The following is a 19575-nucleotide window of genomic DNA, read 5'->3' on the forward strand; positions in this document are numbered from 1 at the left end:
ATGGATAATATTAATTTAAATAGTTTAGTCAAATTTATCAGATCATCTAACAATATTCATTTAGTATCTATACATATAAATATATTATTATAACTATATTACTATTTCTTTTTTAAATAAATATTTAATTTTTGTACTAATGCAACAGAAAAAGTAATGGTATTTTTTCATCTATTATTTGAATGGTCAACAAAACAATTACAATATAAGTGAAATTAAATTAATTTATTAAAATGGCTATTCATGAACTATATGTCAAAAATAATTATTTTAATTACTGATATACACTATAATTTATGCCTTTGTAAAATATTTTTACATTGATAATGGATACAAAATCTCCCATAAGATAAAACTGAGAACTTTAATTAGTGTTTCGTTGATATTTACAAATGATAAATGATTTTCTGTTAAGAAGCTTTTGGAGGGTTGTTGAACACAATACTATCTTTTACGAAATTTGTTTTTCATGGGAACATGTAAGACATTTGAGTGAAAGTGGTGGGGCTTGAGTGTCATTAGAAGAAAATAATAGCTTTTGCAATTAGCAACAAGCAAGCTCAACTGTGTGTGACTTAAACGGAACACAGCACACAAGCAAACCCAACAAAACACAAACTCACTTCACAACGGAACCGTCTACTCCCTTAACAGGTCAAAACTCCCTCAAACCCATAGCCGGAGCCTCTTCCGCCGCGCCAAACGTCCAATCTTCGCCCACCTAAAACACTAATTCTTATGCTATATCCGATCGCTGACGTTCCGCGACGCTCGTCGGCGGGGACGAAATTCCCGGTGACTCTCCGGTGGCCGGTGGAAAATCACCTCCTTCGTTATTATGAAGAAGAGCCATGGAAAGGACAAGAACAGCAAAAGCGTTGCTTCTTCCTTCAAGTTCATATCCTCTTGCATTAAGACCGCTTCCTCCGGCGTCCGCTCCGCCGGCGCCTCTGTCGCCGCCTCAATCTCCGGCGACGAGGACAACCTCAAGGACCAGGTAGCAAACAATTTTCTCTTTGTTCATTTATTATTTACTTATATATATATATATATATGCTTGCGTGGATGGTACTCTTCTTAAGTCCGTGTTGTTTGTTGTTGTTGTTGTTTTGTGTTTTTGAAATTGTGAAATGCTGTTTTTTGAATGAGTAGTGAGAATTATGAATGTTAGGTTTTGATCGTTCTTCGTTAAGAATGTTAGTGGAAAGTGGTGAACGGCCTTCTTTTAATGGAAATGCAGTTCTTTTCTATGATAATCAATGAGATAGTGTGCATTGTGCTACGTTACGTTTGAAATTTATATTTAGACTTCAAAAATCTTTACATTTCTTGTTTTCATGTCCATGACTCAATTTTTTCAGCTAATTTCAATCTTTACATTTCTTATTTTCATGGTTTTGTTTCGTATGGGTGAAGTAAAGATGGGTGGGGTACTCTGCTTTGGAATATTGGATTATTAAACCAAAAAGAGTTTAACAAAAGAGATATTTGTGTGATGCTGAAGTTGTTTGATATTGTAAGTAGTTGAACTAAATACTAATGCTGCTAAGCCTTACAGGGAAGAATAGAGTATTTAATACCTGTCTGAATTAAGAACAACCATGAGAAGTGCTACCAAAGGGTCTACTTACTGACCCCAATTTATGGGAATGGAATTGAATTATACTTTGATCCATGGCTCCATGCTACGCTATGGCAAGCTTCATAATTGCACATTTTCATGTATGAACCATGGGGACAGAGGTTTTACTGCTATGTTTGTCATGCAGATCCTTTGGGCATGCTTTGACAAGCTGGAACCATGTCCATCATCTTTCAGACATGTTCTCTTAGTCGGATATACAAATGGCTTCCAAGTTCTTGACGTGGAAGATGCCTCTGACATCAGGGAACTTGTCTCAAAGCGTGATTATCCAGTATCATTCTTACAGATGAAGCCTGTCCCTGCAAAATTGGAGGTTTCTGAAGGACTTGGAGCAGCACACCCTCTGCTGTTGGTCGTTACATGTGATAAGTTAAAGACCCCTGGTACAGTGCAAAATGTCAGAGATGGCCACATTGAAGCTCAAGCTGAAAATATAGCAAGCTCAGCTAGAACTCTTCAATTTTACTCATTAAGGTCCCACACCTATGTCCATGTTCTTAGATTTCGTTCGACTATCTGCATGGTTAGGTGCAGCCCTAAAATAGTGGCTGTGGGTCTTGCTACTCAAGTAAGTTTTTGACTCGAGGAATTCAGCACATAAGTTTGGAATTATTCATTTTAGCTAATTGAAAAAATTGACTTTATTATAGTTCTTGGTAGATTTTGGAGATTTTACCTATTTTCTTTGGCTATATTTGAAAATTACTAGGTTGCAAAATACAGAGATTTCTTATCACCTAGTGGATCATTTACTTGTTCTATAGATGTGAATTTAATGTAATATATAGTAACTTAATCTTATATTGCCATATCAATCGCCTGTCTAATTTGATTTCTATTTTTCTATTTTGCCGGCAGATATACTGTTTAGATGCTCTTACTCTTGAGAATAAATTCAGTGTCCTCACCTACCCAGTACCCCAGTTAGGAGGCCAAGGAATGGTTGGGGTTAATATTGGCTATGGTCCAATGGCTGTAGGACCCCGCTGGTTTGCTTATGCTACCAACCACCCATTGGTACCAAATGCAGGTCGCCTAAGCCCTCAGAGTCTTACTCCACCATCTGTCAGCCCATCAACATCACCCAGTAGTGGAAACCTAGTTGCCCGATATGCCATGGAAGCTAGCAAGCACTTAACTGCTGGGCTCATCAATCTTAGTGATAGAGGGTATAAAACATTATCCAAATACTATGAAGATCTTATACCTGATGGATCAAATTCTCCTGTTTCACCAAATTCAAGCTGGAAAAGTAGTCGGTTTACATCAAATTCTACAGAAACAGATACTGCAGGGTTGGTGAGTATTCCTTTTTCGGTGACAACTTAGCAAGTTATAATCTAATTTTCTTTTGCAATGTGGTGGACTGCTGACTAGATGTTTTCTTCTTTAAAGTAATATTGGCATCTGTAATAAGATTATCATGAGATCATCTATTGGTTCACAGCTTAGCCATAGAGGAAAGAGTTTCTAAGGTAGTTAATAGTACTGAGTATTTTACAGAAGTCTCTTATCTCTACTCCCCCTTCTTTAAGTTGTTAGCTTATGTCAGTGGAAACCGGAAAGCATTCATTCTATATGCTTCTTGATTTGTATTACTCATCTATTGCAGGTTGTTGTCAAAGACTTTGTTTCTACAGATGTTGTGGCACAATTTAGAGCTCATACTAGTCCAATATCTGCCTTATGTTTTGACCCAAGTGGGACACTTCTAGTTACTGCCTCGATTCATGGCAACAACATTAATGTGTTTAGGATTATGCCATCCTACCCAAGGAATGGATCAGGATCTCAAAGCAGTGACTGGAGGTGTTCACATGTGCACTTATACAAGCTACACCGAGGCATGACATCAGCTGTATGCTTCTATCCTCAGTGTTTCTTTTAAGGCCTTTTGCGTCTAGAAATTGACTATGACCCATTGTTATTCGAAAATCTTATGCTACGTTTGAGCATGTGTTGACATATCATTAATGAGTTGGACTTCCTAGATAGTGTTCTTGATATTCAAAATTCTTTTTTGATCTAGCAATATATAATTGGATGATAGTGTAAACCAAACAGATCAAAATTAAATCCTTCTGTTTATATTGCTTGTCATGGTTTTTACTCTTTGAGAATATTATACAGGTTATACAAGATATTTGTTTTAGCCATTACAGCCAGTGGGTTGCCATTATTTCCTCCAAGGGAACCTGTCATATTTTTGTTCTTGCTCCATTTGGTGGTGAGACAGTTCTGAAGATACATAATCAGGAACCAGAAGGACCTGTTATTTTGCCAGTTTTATCTCTTCCATGGTGGTTCACTCCGCATTTCACAGTAAACCAGCAACAGCTTTGCCTGGCACCCCCAACTTCTGTTGTTCTCTCTATAGTTAGCAGAATAAAAAATAATCATGCTGGATGGCTCAATACAGTTAGTAATGCTGCATCATCTGCTGCAGGGAAAGAATTGGTTCCATCTGGTGCTGTTTCTGCTATCTTTCATAATTCTATACCTTTTGCTTCAAGTGATTCATACCCAAAAATTCATTCTCTGGAGCACTTATTGGTTTATACCCAGTCTGGTCACTTAATTCAATATAAACTACTACCATCCTCCGTGGCTGAGCCAGGTGAAACTGCTGCAAGAACAGCTACAGTTCCTTCAGTGCATATACAAGAAGAGGATTTGCGAGTAAACGTTGAACCTATTCAATGGTGGGATGTTTGCAGGAGATATGATTGGCCTGAAAAAGAGGTTTCTATACTGGGGAATACACTTGGTGGACTGGAAGCTGAAGGATTAATCTTGGAGAGTTCAGATTATGAGGATAACGGTGTCAGGAACAATAGTTCGATAAAACTAGCTGAGCAATGTCACTTCTCAAATGCAGAGGTACAGTTAAGCTCGGGGAGGATACCAGTTTGGCAGAAATCTGAGGTATTCATTATGGTTTTTTCTGACTACTGCTCGTCAGCTTTCTCAATTGGTTCACTCACTGGAATAAATTTTTTCCCCACAATTTTCAGGTGTCATTCTTTGTCATAAGTCCTTTGGATGCTGGAGAGCCAAAGTTAGCTGAACTTACTACCAACGGAGAGATTCAAATAGAGAATGTTTTTGTTAATGAGCTTGAAATAAGACAGAAGGATTTATTGCCTGTATTCAACTATTTCGATAGAATTCAGTCTACTTGGGTTGACAGGTAATAATCATTTATCTTCCTTTCCTTTAACTGGTTATATAAGTCTTTTTCTTTTGATAAAAAAACATAATTTTCCATTCTCATTCTATCAGTATATGAAACTTTTGGCAGAGGGATTATGGGTAACTGCTCTAGCTCTTCATCTGATTTGCATGTAGCTGAAGAGAATTTGTCCGAAGATACTGCAGGTTCTCATTCAAAGTCTGCAGTATCTGGCTTAGCCGAAAAGGCAAATGATGGTAAGATTAGCAATCACGTTTAACTCATTATTCTTGAGTGGCCCGTGTAACTCATTATTCTTGTTTATTGACCATTCTCATGCTTTCCAGCATATTTTTCTTCATCGATTGACTTGTCTAGTAATGAGATTCATTGCAAGAACAGAGAGGGACTTGCATTGGCATCACAACTTCGAAGCATGGAAACTTTTAAGAATCATAGTGATTCAGCAGCTACCACACATTTTGCTGATAATACAACTACAGCGTTTGAATCATCAAAACATGGAAAAGCCACTGGCAGTTTCGATTCGAGTGGTTGTGATTTGAATAGGAATGTCATTCTTGAGGAACCAATATGTCATTCCCTAGACTTTGAGAAATTTTTTCATGAGGGCTATTGTAAAGCATCAGTTGACTGTAAAGAATCAGCGGAAGTTGCTACTGATGTGGATTGTAGCTGTCCCTGTCATAGGGAAAAATGTGATGATGATGGTGATAATGATGACATGCTTGGTGATGTATTTGACTTCTCTGAGGAAGGTATGTATCTGAAACAGTTCATCTTTTGATTTCATCAAGTTACTTGGCTTAGCTATAACTGCTGCAACTGCTTATCTTGTTCATTCATGTTTACCTTAAAACTATGAAATATGTGCGGTGCAGGTTGATGAATGCTTCTTTGCAAGTGCCTTCCTCCCTTCAATTTGTAAATTGGTGGTGTAAAAGAATTTAATGGACAAATGCAGGCGATTTCCTGCCGCAACTTAAATGCTACTGACCAATGATTCAAGGAATTTAATGTTATTCACTAACAATGTTCCTTCCCAGGACCATGATTCTTCTGACCTTGTTAATTTTTATGTAAATATTGTATATTGAAATTGATTCCTACGAATTATGTTTGTGGGTTCTGGACTTGCTGGATTCGTTCTTTGTATGTTTGTATCATATTCTTTCTCCATAATGCGTAGCATGTGGGTTAAGGGACAGGGAAAAGAGAAACGAAATAGAATTGGAAAAAAAAAATGAAGAGAACGCTGATAATGAAATAGCTTATTACTTTGTTCTCTCATGTGTTTATGTATCCAGATTATTTATATTTTCTTTTGGTCATACTCTCTTACGTTTTAAGAATTTAAAATATTGGTTGCAGATACTTTTTTTTTTTTTCAAAAATTTACTTAGTTTGATAATTTCTCTTTTAATTAATTATAGTTCCCAAAAACTATTTGCAAGAAATCAAAGGCTAATTTTTTTATATTGATTAAATATAATACGTTGTTGGAAGTTTGGATATTTTTGTTTGATATGAAATTTTTTTCTTAAATTAATATTAATTAAATTGTCTCGGATAGTCTAATTTAATGTTAATTTTTTAATTTTTAAAAATGTAAGTTGGCTGATCCGATCTGTGATTTCTTTTAAAAAAGTTAAAACATAAATGAGTAAGGTCCAGTTTGGGTAACTAACTTAATTAAGCTCTTTTTAATAAAATAACTTAAATAATAAATGACTCTGTTAAAAGTAACTTATAAATAAGTTATTTTGTGTTTGGATTTTTAACTCTAAAAGTGCTTATTTTAAAGAAATGTAATGAAAAGTAGAAGTATTATGAGAGAAGTCATTTTTTTTAACTTCTCTATAAGCTCCAAAATAGCTTCTTAAAAAGTTGCAATTTGGTTTTAAAAATTGCACCCGACATTAATACTACTACTTTTCATAAGTTAAAAGTTAAAAAAAGCTACTTCTAGAGTTTCCCAAACGGGCCCTAAGTCTAGTTTTTGAAGATTATTGTGCAACTAAATAAAAAATTGGAGACACAGATTTATTTTATCCCATATTATTAAAAATTATATTATTAAAAAAGGTATGGATTCCTTACTCCTATATTTTTGTAGGTTTATCGTTAACCACAATTAAAATAATTATAAAATATATCTTGTTTTTTTTTTTTTTTGAAAAATTTACTAATTAAATTTTGATCCCTCAAATTATTGATTTTTAACTTTTTTTTCCTTTTTCTTTCATTTTCAGATTCAAATGCATTTAGAGAAGAGAGGTCTACTAGGGTTTTCCTCTCTTTATCAATTTTTGCTAAGATTTTCAATCCCTGTCTTTCTCTCTTCCTCTTCCCCTGCTGCAAATCTCAATATCTATTCCAATAGTTTCTGGTAAGCGTCATAGATTTGAAACATTACAACCATATTGCCGATAGCGCTCTTTTCGTTTTTCGTCCCATCATCTGGTCACCCGCCAAATGATGGCAACTAGGCCTGAAAGTCTTTCTCTCCGAACTTGCTTTTGTCCAAGGCTTCTAAACCTTCGATGAGGTGAAGGAACGTATTCGGATCTGACCTTCTTAATATATAACTACATCTCAAACCAAGCATATCCTCGCTGCCGCAACCTCCGCCTGCCGCTGCGCAACCTGCCGTCGCCGCGCAAGACGCTGCCTCAACAATTAGAGGTTAGTTAATCATTATTTTTTTCTCAATAGTCAAGAAATTTAATTATGCTTGCAATAAAAATTTAGAAATCTATTCAGTATTTTTACTGAAAATAATTTTATTTGTATATGTATCTGGTCACTACCTCTATGGTAAATACTAAATAGAGCAGCACTATCTAATCTAGTGTAGTAGATGTAAATCAACTCAAACTTTTATGAACAGAAAAGAAAAGAAAGTTGTGGAGGCACGTGAAGTGCCATCAACTTCTATGTATGTGTTGTGGCCAATTAACAGTTAAATTTCAGCATGAGGGAGGTGGCTTGGGTATTGTCTGCATTTCAAGCCTAAAGGCTTTTTTGTATAAGAGACAAACTGCATCCACGTGCCTTAACCTAGCAACTTAGGCATTTTGGAGTGTTAATTTTTAGTATGTACTCTAATTCATTTTTCCATTCAATGTTATAGCAAAGTGACAGAGCAACATTCTTTGTCAAATTCAGAAGGTGGTGGAAGGGAGTAAATATATTTCAGAAGGCCTATGTTTTGATTCCAGTACACGAGGAGTAAGTTTTTTCCTTAGTAGTGAAACTTTATTTTGTAAGTTATTAAATTCTTGACTGCGAGGAAGTTCTGTTTTGCTTTGTTGTTTTAGGTTATTATCGGAAGAAAATACAATTCTTGTGATAGGAAAAGCCCTCTAAGGTCAAGAAATATATTTAATACTTGGGCTATAGTGTCACCTCATTTTACATTGACTTGAAACTACAATTGTGGCTTGTCCGACTAAAATAAGGGGCTGATATGATCTGTAGTTAATTTTTTTTTTGATATATTTTAAGTCTCTTCTACCTTATAAGATTTTCATATTAGAAGAAATAGTGGGAGAAGAAAAACTGGTAAAAAAAACAAATGAAGAATGGGTTATTTAACTGTAAATTTTTATAGTTATGTTTTCTGTGCTCCTATAAATACACTTCATGCTCAATTTTATATTGGCAGTAGGGTCATTTTTATTGTTATATTTTAATCTCTCTTGTCCATTCTCTCATTTCTGGATTCTTTTTCTTCTAATGTTTCATGTATTCAGTCTTCATTGAAACTTGATCATTATTTGTATTCCGGATAAAGGTGATGAATCAGGGCCAATCATACTTCATCTGGATTCTTTGAGTCTTCACTCTAGCAGATCACTATTTGATAACATCAAAAGGTTAGGATGAAGTAGCACTTGATTTATTGTATACCATATATGTGACATATCTAGTTCATTTGTGCTCTGGTTATTAGTTCTTAAACATATCACAGGTTACAGCAGTAATAGCAGTAAAGTATAATAATGTTTTATCATAACTCGTTCAATAGATTATATCTTATATGTATATAATAACTATTTGTTGAATACTTTTTATCACAGGAATGATAGCAGAGTTTGGGTGACTGGTTGGATGAGAGAATGTACTTTACAAGATGACTTCAATATTCATGTCATATTTTATAAGAAAGTATTTTTAACATAATTTTTCCAACACACTTCTAATTAGAATTATATTGTTGGTGCTCTAAGCAGATTAACGACTCCATACGAATGAGACTTGTCGTGGATCTGGTTTTAGAGGAATACAACGATTTATGTCTCGTAATACAAGAAAATGCTTGGAAATATAGGACCAAGGTGGAAGCAGAGCATGAAGACATTTGAGAAGAGGAATTATCTTTTTAGATATTTTTAATATTTTCTTTGAAAGACAAAGTACTAAGCTATGTTTCATTTGTTTTTACACTAATTTATCCTTTTATATATTACAATTCTATATTACTAATTTTCTTTACTTTATCGGTTAATATAAATTATTTATAACCTATATATTCCCATAACTAATTATTGCTGAGTATGATAAATACAATATAACTTAATCCAAAAAATGAACAAAAACAAAATTCAAACATATCCTGAATTTATAGGATATAATTGATCTATGTTAATCCAAAAAATGAACAATGGCAAAGTTCAAAAAAGAAAATTTTGAGTGTACAGTGTCATAAATAAAAGAAATTAAAAGGGAAGAAACGTTTGAGTGTAAAGTGTCATTCTCTTAACTTTTTGTTTAGTCATAATTTTCAACACTTAAACCTTCAACAGGTAAATAAGGTATTCTCAAACATTTTTTTTTAATTAAGAAATTCTTTTATGTTAGATAAATAAAAATATATTATAATTATACTCTAAAAAGAATTGCATTTTTTCGCCATACATTTAGTTGATCAATATAATAATTGTAAGGAAAAATCAGCAATCTTAATTATTTTCTACTAGTATTTTAATGCATAAAAGACAACAGAGAACGTTCTGTGCAACACCAAATATGCAGCAACTGAACGGAATCTAAATGAGTATAAGAAGTGATTCTTCATTCTTGTTAAACATAAAATTACTTGCCTTATTTTCATAGAAATAAGCAATGAAGTGTTTAGTCATGGTTGTGTTACAAGAGCAACTCAAATATGAACATCTTTCTATCTTACACTGAATCACACATTTCCTACTGAACATATGAAGTACTCAAACAAAAGGAAAGCATAGAGCACAAATTATACACTACAAGCAGTGAGTCAATAACATAATTCAAACCAGAACACAGCTAACATACATTGTACATTCCATCCATTATACTGATCAAATGGACATCTCAGTGACATCGATATCAGGTTTCTTTACCAATTCCTAACCACTTCTTCGGAAGTAGTCGCAGCAAGACTCCCACTCTCCACGAGAGTGTCCATTTCACATTCTCAAGGACCTTGAACCTCATAAACAACTTCCAACTATTGCACCAACTGTGATGCCTATATCTGAGCACTACCTTCTCTGCTTATCTGCAACCTCATTTCATTTTGCATAAATCAATTATTTTGTGTGAACTTTCTCTAAGCAAGAAAAAAAGTGTTCATGATTAGAGGCTCAAATAAATAGCACACTTCAACAAATATAAAGGAATTTACATTCATATAAGATTTTTAAGTCCTTCAGTTACTAGTAACGTCATTTTCTTCTTCAGGAATCCAACAATAACAAAACAATAATATATGCTACTTTGGCGCACAGTTCATGGCATGCAACATATGAGCACTGGAAGATGCCTCTGTGAACAGCATTCTCGCTGAATATTCAAAAGCAATAGGGAATAATCCCCTCATTTCATCATGTCCCATTCCCACGTCTCTGAAGCAAGCATCAAAGCATATATATACAGTTATTTCCTTCTCAAGGGATATATAAATTTACATGCTGGGAATATATAAATTTACACGAAACAGATATTTTCATTTTTGAAAACAGATAACAAAAATTTGTTAGTTGCAGCCATCCATATCACTTTTTACATCAGGTTTCTTAACAAGTTATTTGAAAGCAATGATAGTGAGAATTCCATTCTCTCTGAAAGTTTATATTTTAGCAGGGAACTTCAATCTCATTAAGAATCTTCTTCTGTTGAACTTACTATTGTTGTTTTATTTCTCAGCATTCCCCACTACATATTGCAATGATTGAATATTCTTCATGCAGAAGCTATCTCTTATTGGCTTCACAGGTAAGCTATGTGAGAAGGTATAAAGTAGTAGATGGTTTAATCAGGCCAATTTTTGCACCATTGAAAATGTAGAGAATAAAGCCCTAAATTAGTCCTTAATATTTCTTCGAGTAGCCACTTTAGTTCTTGCTCATTGTTTATTAGTTTGTTTGTCCTTAAACTTATTGCGAGACAGTCCCTAAACTAACAAAAGGGCACAATTTAGTCCTCACTCCAAACAGCCAAAAAATACCAAAAGAAGGGACTGATCTGTCTCACAATTTGTAAGTTTCGGGAATAACAAACGAATAAAAAAGATCAAAGATGAAAAGCACATTTTGATCATATGATCTAACTGTTTTGGTATGGCTAATCATATGATCTAATTGAATAGCAACCAAACCAAATGGTTTAGTTTGATTACATTTTAAAATGAATTGATTTCTCGAACCAAACCAAAATTCCAAACCAATTTGAGTATAAATAGTTTATTGAGTTCATCCACCATGCCTAAGCTACTGCAATCTTAGATTTTGTCCCCCCTTAGAAATTCCAATTAACTCAGCTTACTAATCAAGTCTCATTCAACAAAGATTAATCACTTACAGGTTACAACAGTAATAGTAGTAAAGTATAATAATGTTTTAGCAACAAGGACCATTCAACAGCATTATAATAAAACGTTAAATGAATAATATAAAACAATGGTGAGGTCAATTTTACATTGTCACGCATAACAGTTCTCTTTCTCCAATAATTACCCGTTTATGCAGCTAGAAAACCAAGCATCCAAAAGACACCCTTCATTGCCATTGGCCACAGCACATACACAGAAGTTCATGGCACTTCACGTGCCTCCACAACTTTCTTTTATTTTCTGTTCATAAAAGTTTGAGTTGATCTACATCTACTACACTAGATTAGATAGTGCTGCTCTATTTAGTATTTACCATAGAAGTAGTGACCAGATACATATACAAATAAAATTATTTTCAGTGAAAATACTGAATAGATTTCTAAGTTTTTATTGCAAGCATAATTAAATTTCTTGACTATTGAGAAAAAAATAATGATTAACTAACCTCCAAGTGTTGAGGCAGCGTCTTGCGCGGCGGCGGCAGCGCAGCGGCGGTATGTTGCGCGGCGGCAGGTGGAGGTTGCGGCAGCGAGGATATGCTTGGTTTGAGGTGTAGTTATATACTAAGAAGGTCAGATCCGAATACGTTCCTTCATCTCATCGAAGGTTTAGAAGCCTTGGACAAAAGCAAGTTCGGAGAGAAAGACTTTCAGGCCTAGTTGCCATCATTCGGCGGGTGACCAGATGATGGGACGAAAAATGAAAAGAGCGCTATCAGCAATATGGTTGTAATGGTCCAAATCTATCAGGCTTACCAGAAACTATTGGAATAGATATTGAGATTTGCAGCAGGGGAAGAGGAAGAGAGAAAGACAAGGATTGAAAACCCTAGCAGAAATTGATAAAAAGAGAAAAATCCTAGTAGGTCTCTCTTCTCTGAATGCCTTTGAATCTGAAAATGAAAGGAAAAAGAAAAAAAGTTAAAAACTAATAATTTGAAGGTCAAAATCTGATTAGTAAATTTTTCAAAAAAAAAAAGGGGTATATTTTGTAATTATTTTAATGATGGTTAATGATAAACCTACAAAAATATAGGAGTAAGGAATCCAGGACATATTAAAAAATTCATTTTCGGACTCATTCTTTTAAATGGCCATGGATTTGTTACTCCCACATTTTTGTAGGAGTATCATTAACCTACATCAAAATAATTATAAAATATACCCCATTTTTTTTGAAAAATTTACTAATTAGATTTTGACCCCTCAAATTATTGATTTTTAACATTTCTTCCTTTCCCTTTTTTTGGGTACAAAAAACTGAGAGAGATTAGAGTTCTTGGAGAGCATCAACCAGATTGAAGCCTTTTTTTTCCTTCCCTAACTCTGCCCTCACTCTCCCCTTCCCTTAGAGTTCTTGGAAAACCCTAACGCTGCCCTCCCCTTTCTTTTTTATTTCAGATACAAGGGCATTCAGAGAAGAGAAGCAGTTAGGGTTTTTATCCAACTTCAATCCCTACCATTCTCATCCTCTTCCTCTGCTGTAAATTTTCGCGACCTGCTTCCGCCGCCGCGCCCTGCTTCCGCTGCCGCGCCACGCCTCCGCTGCCGCCGCCACCACCGCCGCCCCCTGCTTCTGTATGTTCTCCAATTTTTCGGCTGCATAGCAAATGCTTTGCTGATAATCTGTTTCCTTGTCTCCTTACTTTTGCAGCCTTCCCCAATTAAATCTTGGTGATTAATTTGCTATTATCGTCGTATATTCCTCACTGAATTCCATATTTTCGTGAATCGTCCTCCTAAAAAATTATGTCTCTTGATGGCGTGCTATCTGAGGATTTGGAGATAGATGCAATGATGCATTTCTTTCTTGGCTAGAGGCTAGAGTAGACTGACCGTCAGATAGGCAACTATAGAAAGGATAGCATATAGAAAACTGTCCTTGTCCTCCATTTTAATTGACTAGTTTGTGATATATGTTTGTCAAATTCTCTTTCATGAAGTGTGGCAACAGATAGGAGTGCACTAACGCTTCTTACAATTTGTTTTGCATTAGGGTTTTGGCTGCTGGCCGTCAACTTGCAAAGAGTCTGGAGTTGCAATCTCTAAATGATTTAGGTTTTTCCAAAAGATATGTAAGATGTTTGCAGGTACACTACTTAAATCTACTTAGAGTTTTTTATATAAGTTTATTATTATTATTATTATCTAATCAAGCTTTCTCATCATTTGCCTCCTTTAATGGGTGACAGATATCTGAGGTTTTCAATTCCATGAAAGATATGATAGATATCTGTCGGGAGCACAAAATTGGGGCAATTGGTAAATTTTAAATTGCTTTTGTTACTATATTACCCTATTTGGTTGCATGTCATTGTTTTCATGTGTGTTTTATGTAGATATTAGATGTGCTTCTCTTGTAGGTTTAACTCTAATGTTATGTTTTGTGAAGCTGTTTTAGTTTCAATATTTGGAGATTGATTTCCCCATCACCAGGTAGCTTTTTCTTGCCTTGTAATGATTCAACTCTTAACATGCAGAGAGCTTGAAAAATTATCCTCGTTTTAGCTTTTTATTGTTATATTTTAATCTCTCTTGTGCATTCTCTCATTTCTGGATTCTTTTTCTTCTAATGTTACATGTATTCAGTCTTCATTGGAGCTTGATCATTATTTGTATCCCGGATAAAGGTGATGAATCAGGGCCAATCATACTTCATCTGGATTCTTTGAGTCTTCACTCTAGCAGATCACTATTTGATAACATCAAAAGGTTAGGATGAAGTAGCACTTGATTTATTGTATACCATATATGTGACATATCTAGTTCATTTGTACTCTAGTTATTAGTTCTTAAACATATCACATCTTCCATATCTTGTGACTTCACTACCATCCTATGTTACAAGTAGGTGTTTTTCTTATGTTCTTGTAACTTGTAAGCATATATATAGATTAATGTAAAATTGACCTCACCATTGTTTTATATTATTCATTTAACTTGGTCCAGTATTCTTAAAATGTATAGTTACAAACAAGCTAGCTAAATCCAAACGTATATTTATAGAGAAAATCAAGTGTCACAAAATGGTCCTCTGACCTTGTATCTTAATGACATGATACAAGTTTGAAAACTTAAAACATATGCAGATTTTACAGTTTGAATGAAAGGATTAAAATAATGAATAGTTATTAATTATTATAAGGCTTGTAATGTTGTTGTATTTAATGGCGCCACTAAACATGGTTTGTCCAAAATAGTTGTCATGTTGTTCCAAGTCATTAGCAATTAAGAACCCTAAGATTCCAAACACAATACTTTTAATAAATAAATTTCCTCACATCCATGTTCTATGGATTTGAGTACCTCTCTCTCTGTAAATTTGACACCACTCTATACAAATTGCCAAAACCTCTTCTGTGTGCTGATGCAGTAGCTGGCACAGGAAAGTGCCTTTCCCAATAGAGAAAGAGAAAATTAAACACATCATCTATCTCATCATGCACATTTTGTACTTGATGAATTGCCACAACCACCTTTTTGAGTTTTTCTTCTTTCTTTTGAAAATAACACTGCTTTTTCCTCTTATTAGCACTTTGATCTCACTCAGAACATGAAGAAAAGGGTTGTTACTTGCTAAAAAGCTTAAAGCAAAAAAAAAAAAAAAAAAACAGGTGGTGTTAATGTAATGATGGAATGAAATCTTTTCTCTTTGTAGTATAATTGACCTCACCATTATTTTATATTATTTATTCAACTTGGCCCAGTTCCAAGAAAGTTACCTTACTTTCATTAGATGTGGTAGCAAATATGGATTCACACCCATAAGACCAATCACTTTGTATCCAGGAACACATGAGCACTTCCTTCCCCTTTTAAGATCAAATCTGCAAACACTATTAGCGCCTAAGTGGGAAAGAGGGGCTAGTTGTTATTTTTTAATTTTTAATTCTTGATAGTTAATTATATATTAGCAGAGAAGGTGGATGCCACGTATGTTGCGCAACTTGAAAGGATTGCCTAGTTGTCCAAAGTGAATGTAGTGAAGGGCTAGGGAAGAGGGGCTACAATCAATCAACTCAAAGAAAGCAGTGTGTTTAAAATAGGGTAATTTCATCGAAGGGCATATGCATATCTAATCTTGCGAGCAATCTGTTTCTATGGATTAAGGTGGCAGCCAAGCAAACTTTGCGGGGTTCTCAAAGGGGAAATAATGTGTTCTTCAGTGGCTGCGAGCGGCGGGGATTTTGTGACATGTGATCAGAAATATAGATAGGTTGATAGATAGAGGATATATACTATTTAATATTTTTTTGTCCTTTGCACCCACCGCATGCATAGCTGGCATTGCCAACTGTTCTTGTCTTTCTGTTTTTACTCTTATAGTTTCACCATTAGATTTTGGATTCACGCTTCTTCATTTTCCCTTAATACAATAAATGAAACTTGTGTCCAATTTCATGATTCCTAAGATTGACACTATTGGATTGATTTCAATTTTAAAAGATTGTGAATTGTGTATTGGTATTTAGAAAGTTATGGGTCAAGAATTTTCTCATGAAGGGGTTCATAGTGAGCATACATCATATGATGAATATGAGTAGGAGGAAGAAAAACATGAGGAAGTTGACGTGGATTATATGGATGAGGACACAAATGTGGAACCAATGTTTGATTATCACGGCTTCGATGAAGGGTATAACATTGACTCACTTGAAGACATTGGGATGATTGAATTTTGGAACATCAGGGATGAAGATGTATGTCATTTTCACTTTTCTGATGTCAACATTGCATTTGAGTTCTACAATAGATATGCAAGGACAAAAAGCTTTAGTGCTCGGAAGAACAGGACTAGGAAGAGTCATGCGGGCGCACTTAAGTTGAAGAATTTTGTATGTCATCGTGAAGGATTTAAACCACAAAATAATTATGGCATTGGAAACCTTAAGAGAAAACATACACCCGAGACAAGGTGTGGCTGCAGTGCAATGATGGAGATTCGTGTAGATGCACCTAGTGGTCGTTGGTTTATTTCTTATTTTTCTGATAAACACAATCATCCGCTTCTGGATCCTCGGTTGACTGGATTGCTCCCTGGGCATAGATTCATGTTTGAGGCTGATATTGGCCACATGGTTAACATGAAAAAGGGTGGGATTAGTGTTAGGCAGATATATCGGGCATTAGCAAATCAGACAGGTGGCTACGAGTATCTCTCTTTCATGCAAAGGGACATGTACAATAAAATAGCAAAGCAGAGGCGCCAATTACCCGGTGATGCATATGAAGCTTTGAAGTATCTAGAAGATCAAGCAACAAATGACCCTTCTCTCTATTTTAATCATCACATGGATGCCGATGGAACTTTGCGTAATTTATTCTGGTGCGATGGTCTCAGTAGGGCAAACTACTCATTATTTGGCGATGTGCTGGCTTTTGATGCTACCTATAGGAAGAATAAATATATGTGTCCACTGGTGGTATTTTTTGGTGTCAATCATCACAATCAAACAATTATCTTTGCTGCTGCTTTAATTTGTGATGAGGAAAAAGACACATATAGGTGGTTGCTACAACAACTGAAGGTGGCAATGAATGGGAAAGCACCTGTTTCGGTGATCACGGATGGTGATCTATCAATGAAGTTCACCATTGAAAAAGAGTTTCCTAATGCACATCATAGATTATGTGCATGGCATCTGATTCGCAATGCAACAAGTAACATTGGCAAGCCCCTGTTTACCTCCATGTTTAAAAATTGTATGCTAGGTGACTATGAAATTGATGTATTTCGTCAAAAGTGGTTTGAAATGGTTGAGGGATTTGGTATCGAAAACAAGAATTGGGTCCTAGATATGCATAAAAAGAGACATTCATGGGCAACTGCACATATAAGAGGGAAGTTTTTTGCTGGTTTTCGGACTACTTCTCGGTGCGAGGGATTAAACTCGATCATTGCAAAGTATGTCAACTCAAGGTACAATCTTGTTGAGTTCATTCAACACTTTAATCCTTGTGTCGACCATATAAGGTGGAAAGAGGTCCAGGCTGACCTCGCCTCTGTGAATGGGAGACCCAGTATGCAAACTTGTTTTCAACAGTTAAAGAGGAGTGCTGCCAATGTTTACACCCTATCAATATTTCATATGTTCCAACCAATCCTTGTACGGGCTGCATCAATGAAGGTAATAAATATGAGGCAAACTGGCTCTTATGTGATTTACTCTGTCGGTTTGGACCGAATGCCAAATGAGATGTGGCGTGTATTCTGTTGTGACATTGAGATGGAATTCAATTGTTTATGTATGAGAATGGAATCATTTGGCATACCTTGTGAACACATAGTTTGCGTCTTGGTGCATGAAGATATAGAGGAGTTACCAAGGTCATTAGTCTTGCCTCGGTGGACCAAGACTGCCAAAGTAGGTTTGCAAAATGCGGTCGGGCTTCATTGGGATTCTTTGATGCTAAGTCAATACAGTTGTTTGATGGATTGGTTTAGACAACTAGCCAACTTTGCTTGCCGAGATAACGAGAGATTTATCTTTACACGGGAAATGGCTATGAATTTGTTGAAACAATTTAAGGAGGAAGATGCTGCACAAAAAGAGTTGGTCAATGATGCAGATAGTGTAAGAGATGGTGTGCAAGTGGATGCTTTTGGAGCTGGGCTCGCAACCAATGATCTCGGATATAGCATGCCAAGGGACCCAAGAAAATATAGGACAAAAGGGGGGCTTCACAGTCTAATAAAAGAAAACATCGATGTGGACAGTGTGGTATGGAGGGCCACAATCGAACAACTTGTCGTGTTCGTTGTGGCATCTCACAGTCAGAAGGCCATGGAAATGACACATTTGATAATGACTCGGATGATCACATGAACATTGAAGATGACTCATTGGTAAGTATTTTTACCAATGAGGTATGACTAAGTTTTAATTGCTGCTTATTAGCTAGTACTAATAATATTATATTGCTGATATTGTAGGTATATGATGAGAATGCTTCGTACAATAGCAATGAAGTGTTGTAATAAGGTATAGTTAATGGTTTAAGTTTCTGGTATTCTCTAATTTTATTCTATTTAGGTTTGGTATTTGTTGTGTTCTTTGTCACATTGATCTATTCAAATATTGTGTTTCTTACATGTTAGACTATTGTTATTTACTATTATGAACCAAAGTTTGAAGTCCTGCTTGGCTTTTCTTCTTCTGATAGTGGATATCAAGATTAGGGACCAAAGTTAGAAGACTTGGAGTTTAACCTTTATTTTACTGCAATATACTTGCTATGCAGCCTATATTATGCTAGATTCTTTGCTGTGGAGCATACAGGTGCCGGATTATTCTCAAGGAAGTATGGTGAATATTTATTTGTGGTTATACTAATATTCAAGTAATGCCAAGTATGTTGCGAAAGCTTTTATTCTTTTTAGGTTTTCATTTCCTTACTGTGACTTAAATCGGGACTTATCTGAATTGCTTATTGCATACTTGCCATTGTGAATTTGTTCTCTTCGTGCGAAGTCATCATTGTCATCATCATCTTTTTTTCTTTGTAATCTAGCTATTTATGTTCGTATGCATTTTGAAAATGTCATAGTGATATGGTTGTCGATTTGATGAATACTACTTTTTTGGCCCCTGGTCTCCTCACCTAAGTAATGCTCTTGCACTATGTATTAGGCTCTGTATGAAGCTCTAATGAGGCAAAAAGAACTGCTAGCTTACATTCACAGCCAAGAAGAAGCTAGGCTAAGGGTGGGTTGTCTAAAATCTTCTTAGAACACAGTGGTGTCATATAGTTTCATTTTCCACATTATTTTTCTGATAGTTCTATTTCCTTATTTCCTTCATTTTGATGATGTTATTTAGCAGAAGAAGAAGTTCTGCTGGTGAGTGTTGTTGCTGAAAGAGGA

General features: G+C 35.3%; 2 protein-coding genes and 1 long non-coding RNA gene across 6 annotated transcripts; 2 read left to right on the top strand and 1 right to left on the bottom strand.

The window, feature by feature from the left end:
* The first annotated feature begins 440 nt into the window (after window positions 1-440).
* On the top strand, window positions 441-6128 carry LOC107618459 (autophagy-related protein 18h). 4 transcript variants are annotated; one of them, XR_015899406.1, is made up of 9 exons: window positions 441-997; window positions 1770-2213; window positions 2504-2944; window positions 3258-3503; window positions 3776-4570; window positions 4660-4835; window positions 4928-5074; window positions 5165-5596; window positions 5720-6128. XR_015899406.1 is itself a non-coding variant. In XM_016320544.3 (9 exons), exons 1-9 carry the CDS (start codon window positions 839-841, stop codon window positions 5722-5724), a joined length of 2826 nt encoding a protein of 941 aa, XP_016176030.1. In that variant the 5' UTR covers window positions 441-838; the 3' UTR covers window positions 5725-6128. The 4 variants fall into 4 exon arrangements, 1 of the variants encoding a protein (XP_016176030.1); XR_002353213.2 differs by having other exon boundaries at window positions 4947-5074; window positions 5196-5596; XR_001615240.3 differs by having other exon boundaries at window positions 4947-5074; window positions 5220-5596.
* A 3795-nt stretch (window positions 6129-9923) lies between these two features.
* On the bottom strand, window positions 9924-12576 carry LOC110266572 (uncharacterized). Its single transcript, XR_015899933.1, has 2 exons — window positions 12158-12576; window positions 9924-10726 (listed from the first exon to the last, which is right to left on the bottom strand). It is a non-coding gene; the product is annotated as an uncharacterized LOC110266572 (long non-coding RNA).
* A 3613-nt stretch (window positions 12577-16189) lies between these two features.
* On the top strand, window positions 16190-18538 carry LOC107615475 (protein FAR1-RELATED SEQUENCE 5-like). Its single transcript, XM_088497907.1, has one exon. The coding sequence runs from the start codon at window positions 16292-16294 to the stop codon at window positions 18536-18538; it is 2247 nt and encodes a 748-aa protein (XP_088354033.1). The 5' UTR covers window positions 16190-16291.
* The last annotated feature ends 1037 nt before the right edge of the window (window positions 18539-19575 follow it).

Source organism: Arachis ipaensis, chromosome B9 (assembly GCF_059453495.1).
Source record: "Arachis ipaensis isolate K30076 ecotype BB chromosome B9, ASM5945349v1, whole genome shotgun sequence".
Lineage (NCBI taxonomy): Eukaryota > Viridiplantae > Streptophyta > Magnoliopsida > Fabales > Fabaceae > Arachis > Arachis ipaensis.

Bases quoted from the DNA above. Each gene is read 5' to 3' on its own strand.
- LOC107618459 (XM_016320544.3), top strand. From the start codon at position 839: ATGAAGAAGAGCCATGGAAAGGACAAGAACAGCAAAAGCGTTGCTTCT. The intron at 2,945-3,257 runs GTGAGTATTCCT...CATCTATTGCAG, and splicing joins AAACAGATACTGCAGGGTTG to GTTGTTGTCAAAGACTTTGT. The intron at 4,836-4,946 runs GTAATAATCATT...AACTTTTGGCAG, and splicing joins CAGTCTACTTGGGTTGACAG to AGGGATTATGGGTAACTGCT.
- LOC107615475 (XM_088497907.1), top strand. From the start codon at position 16,292: ATGGATGAGGACACAAATGTGGAACCAATGTTTGATTATCACGGCTTC.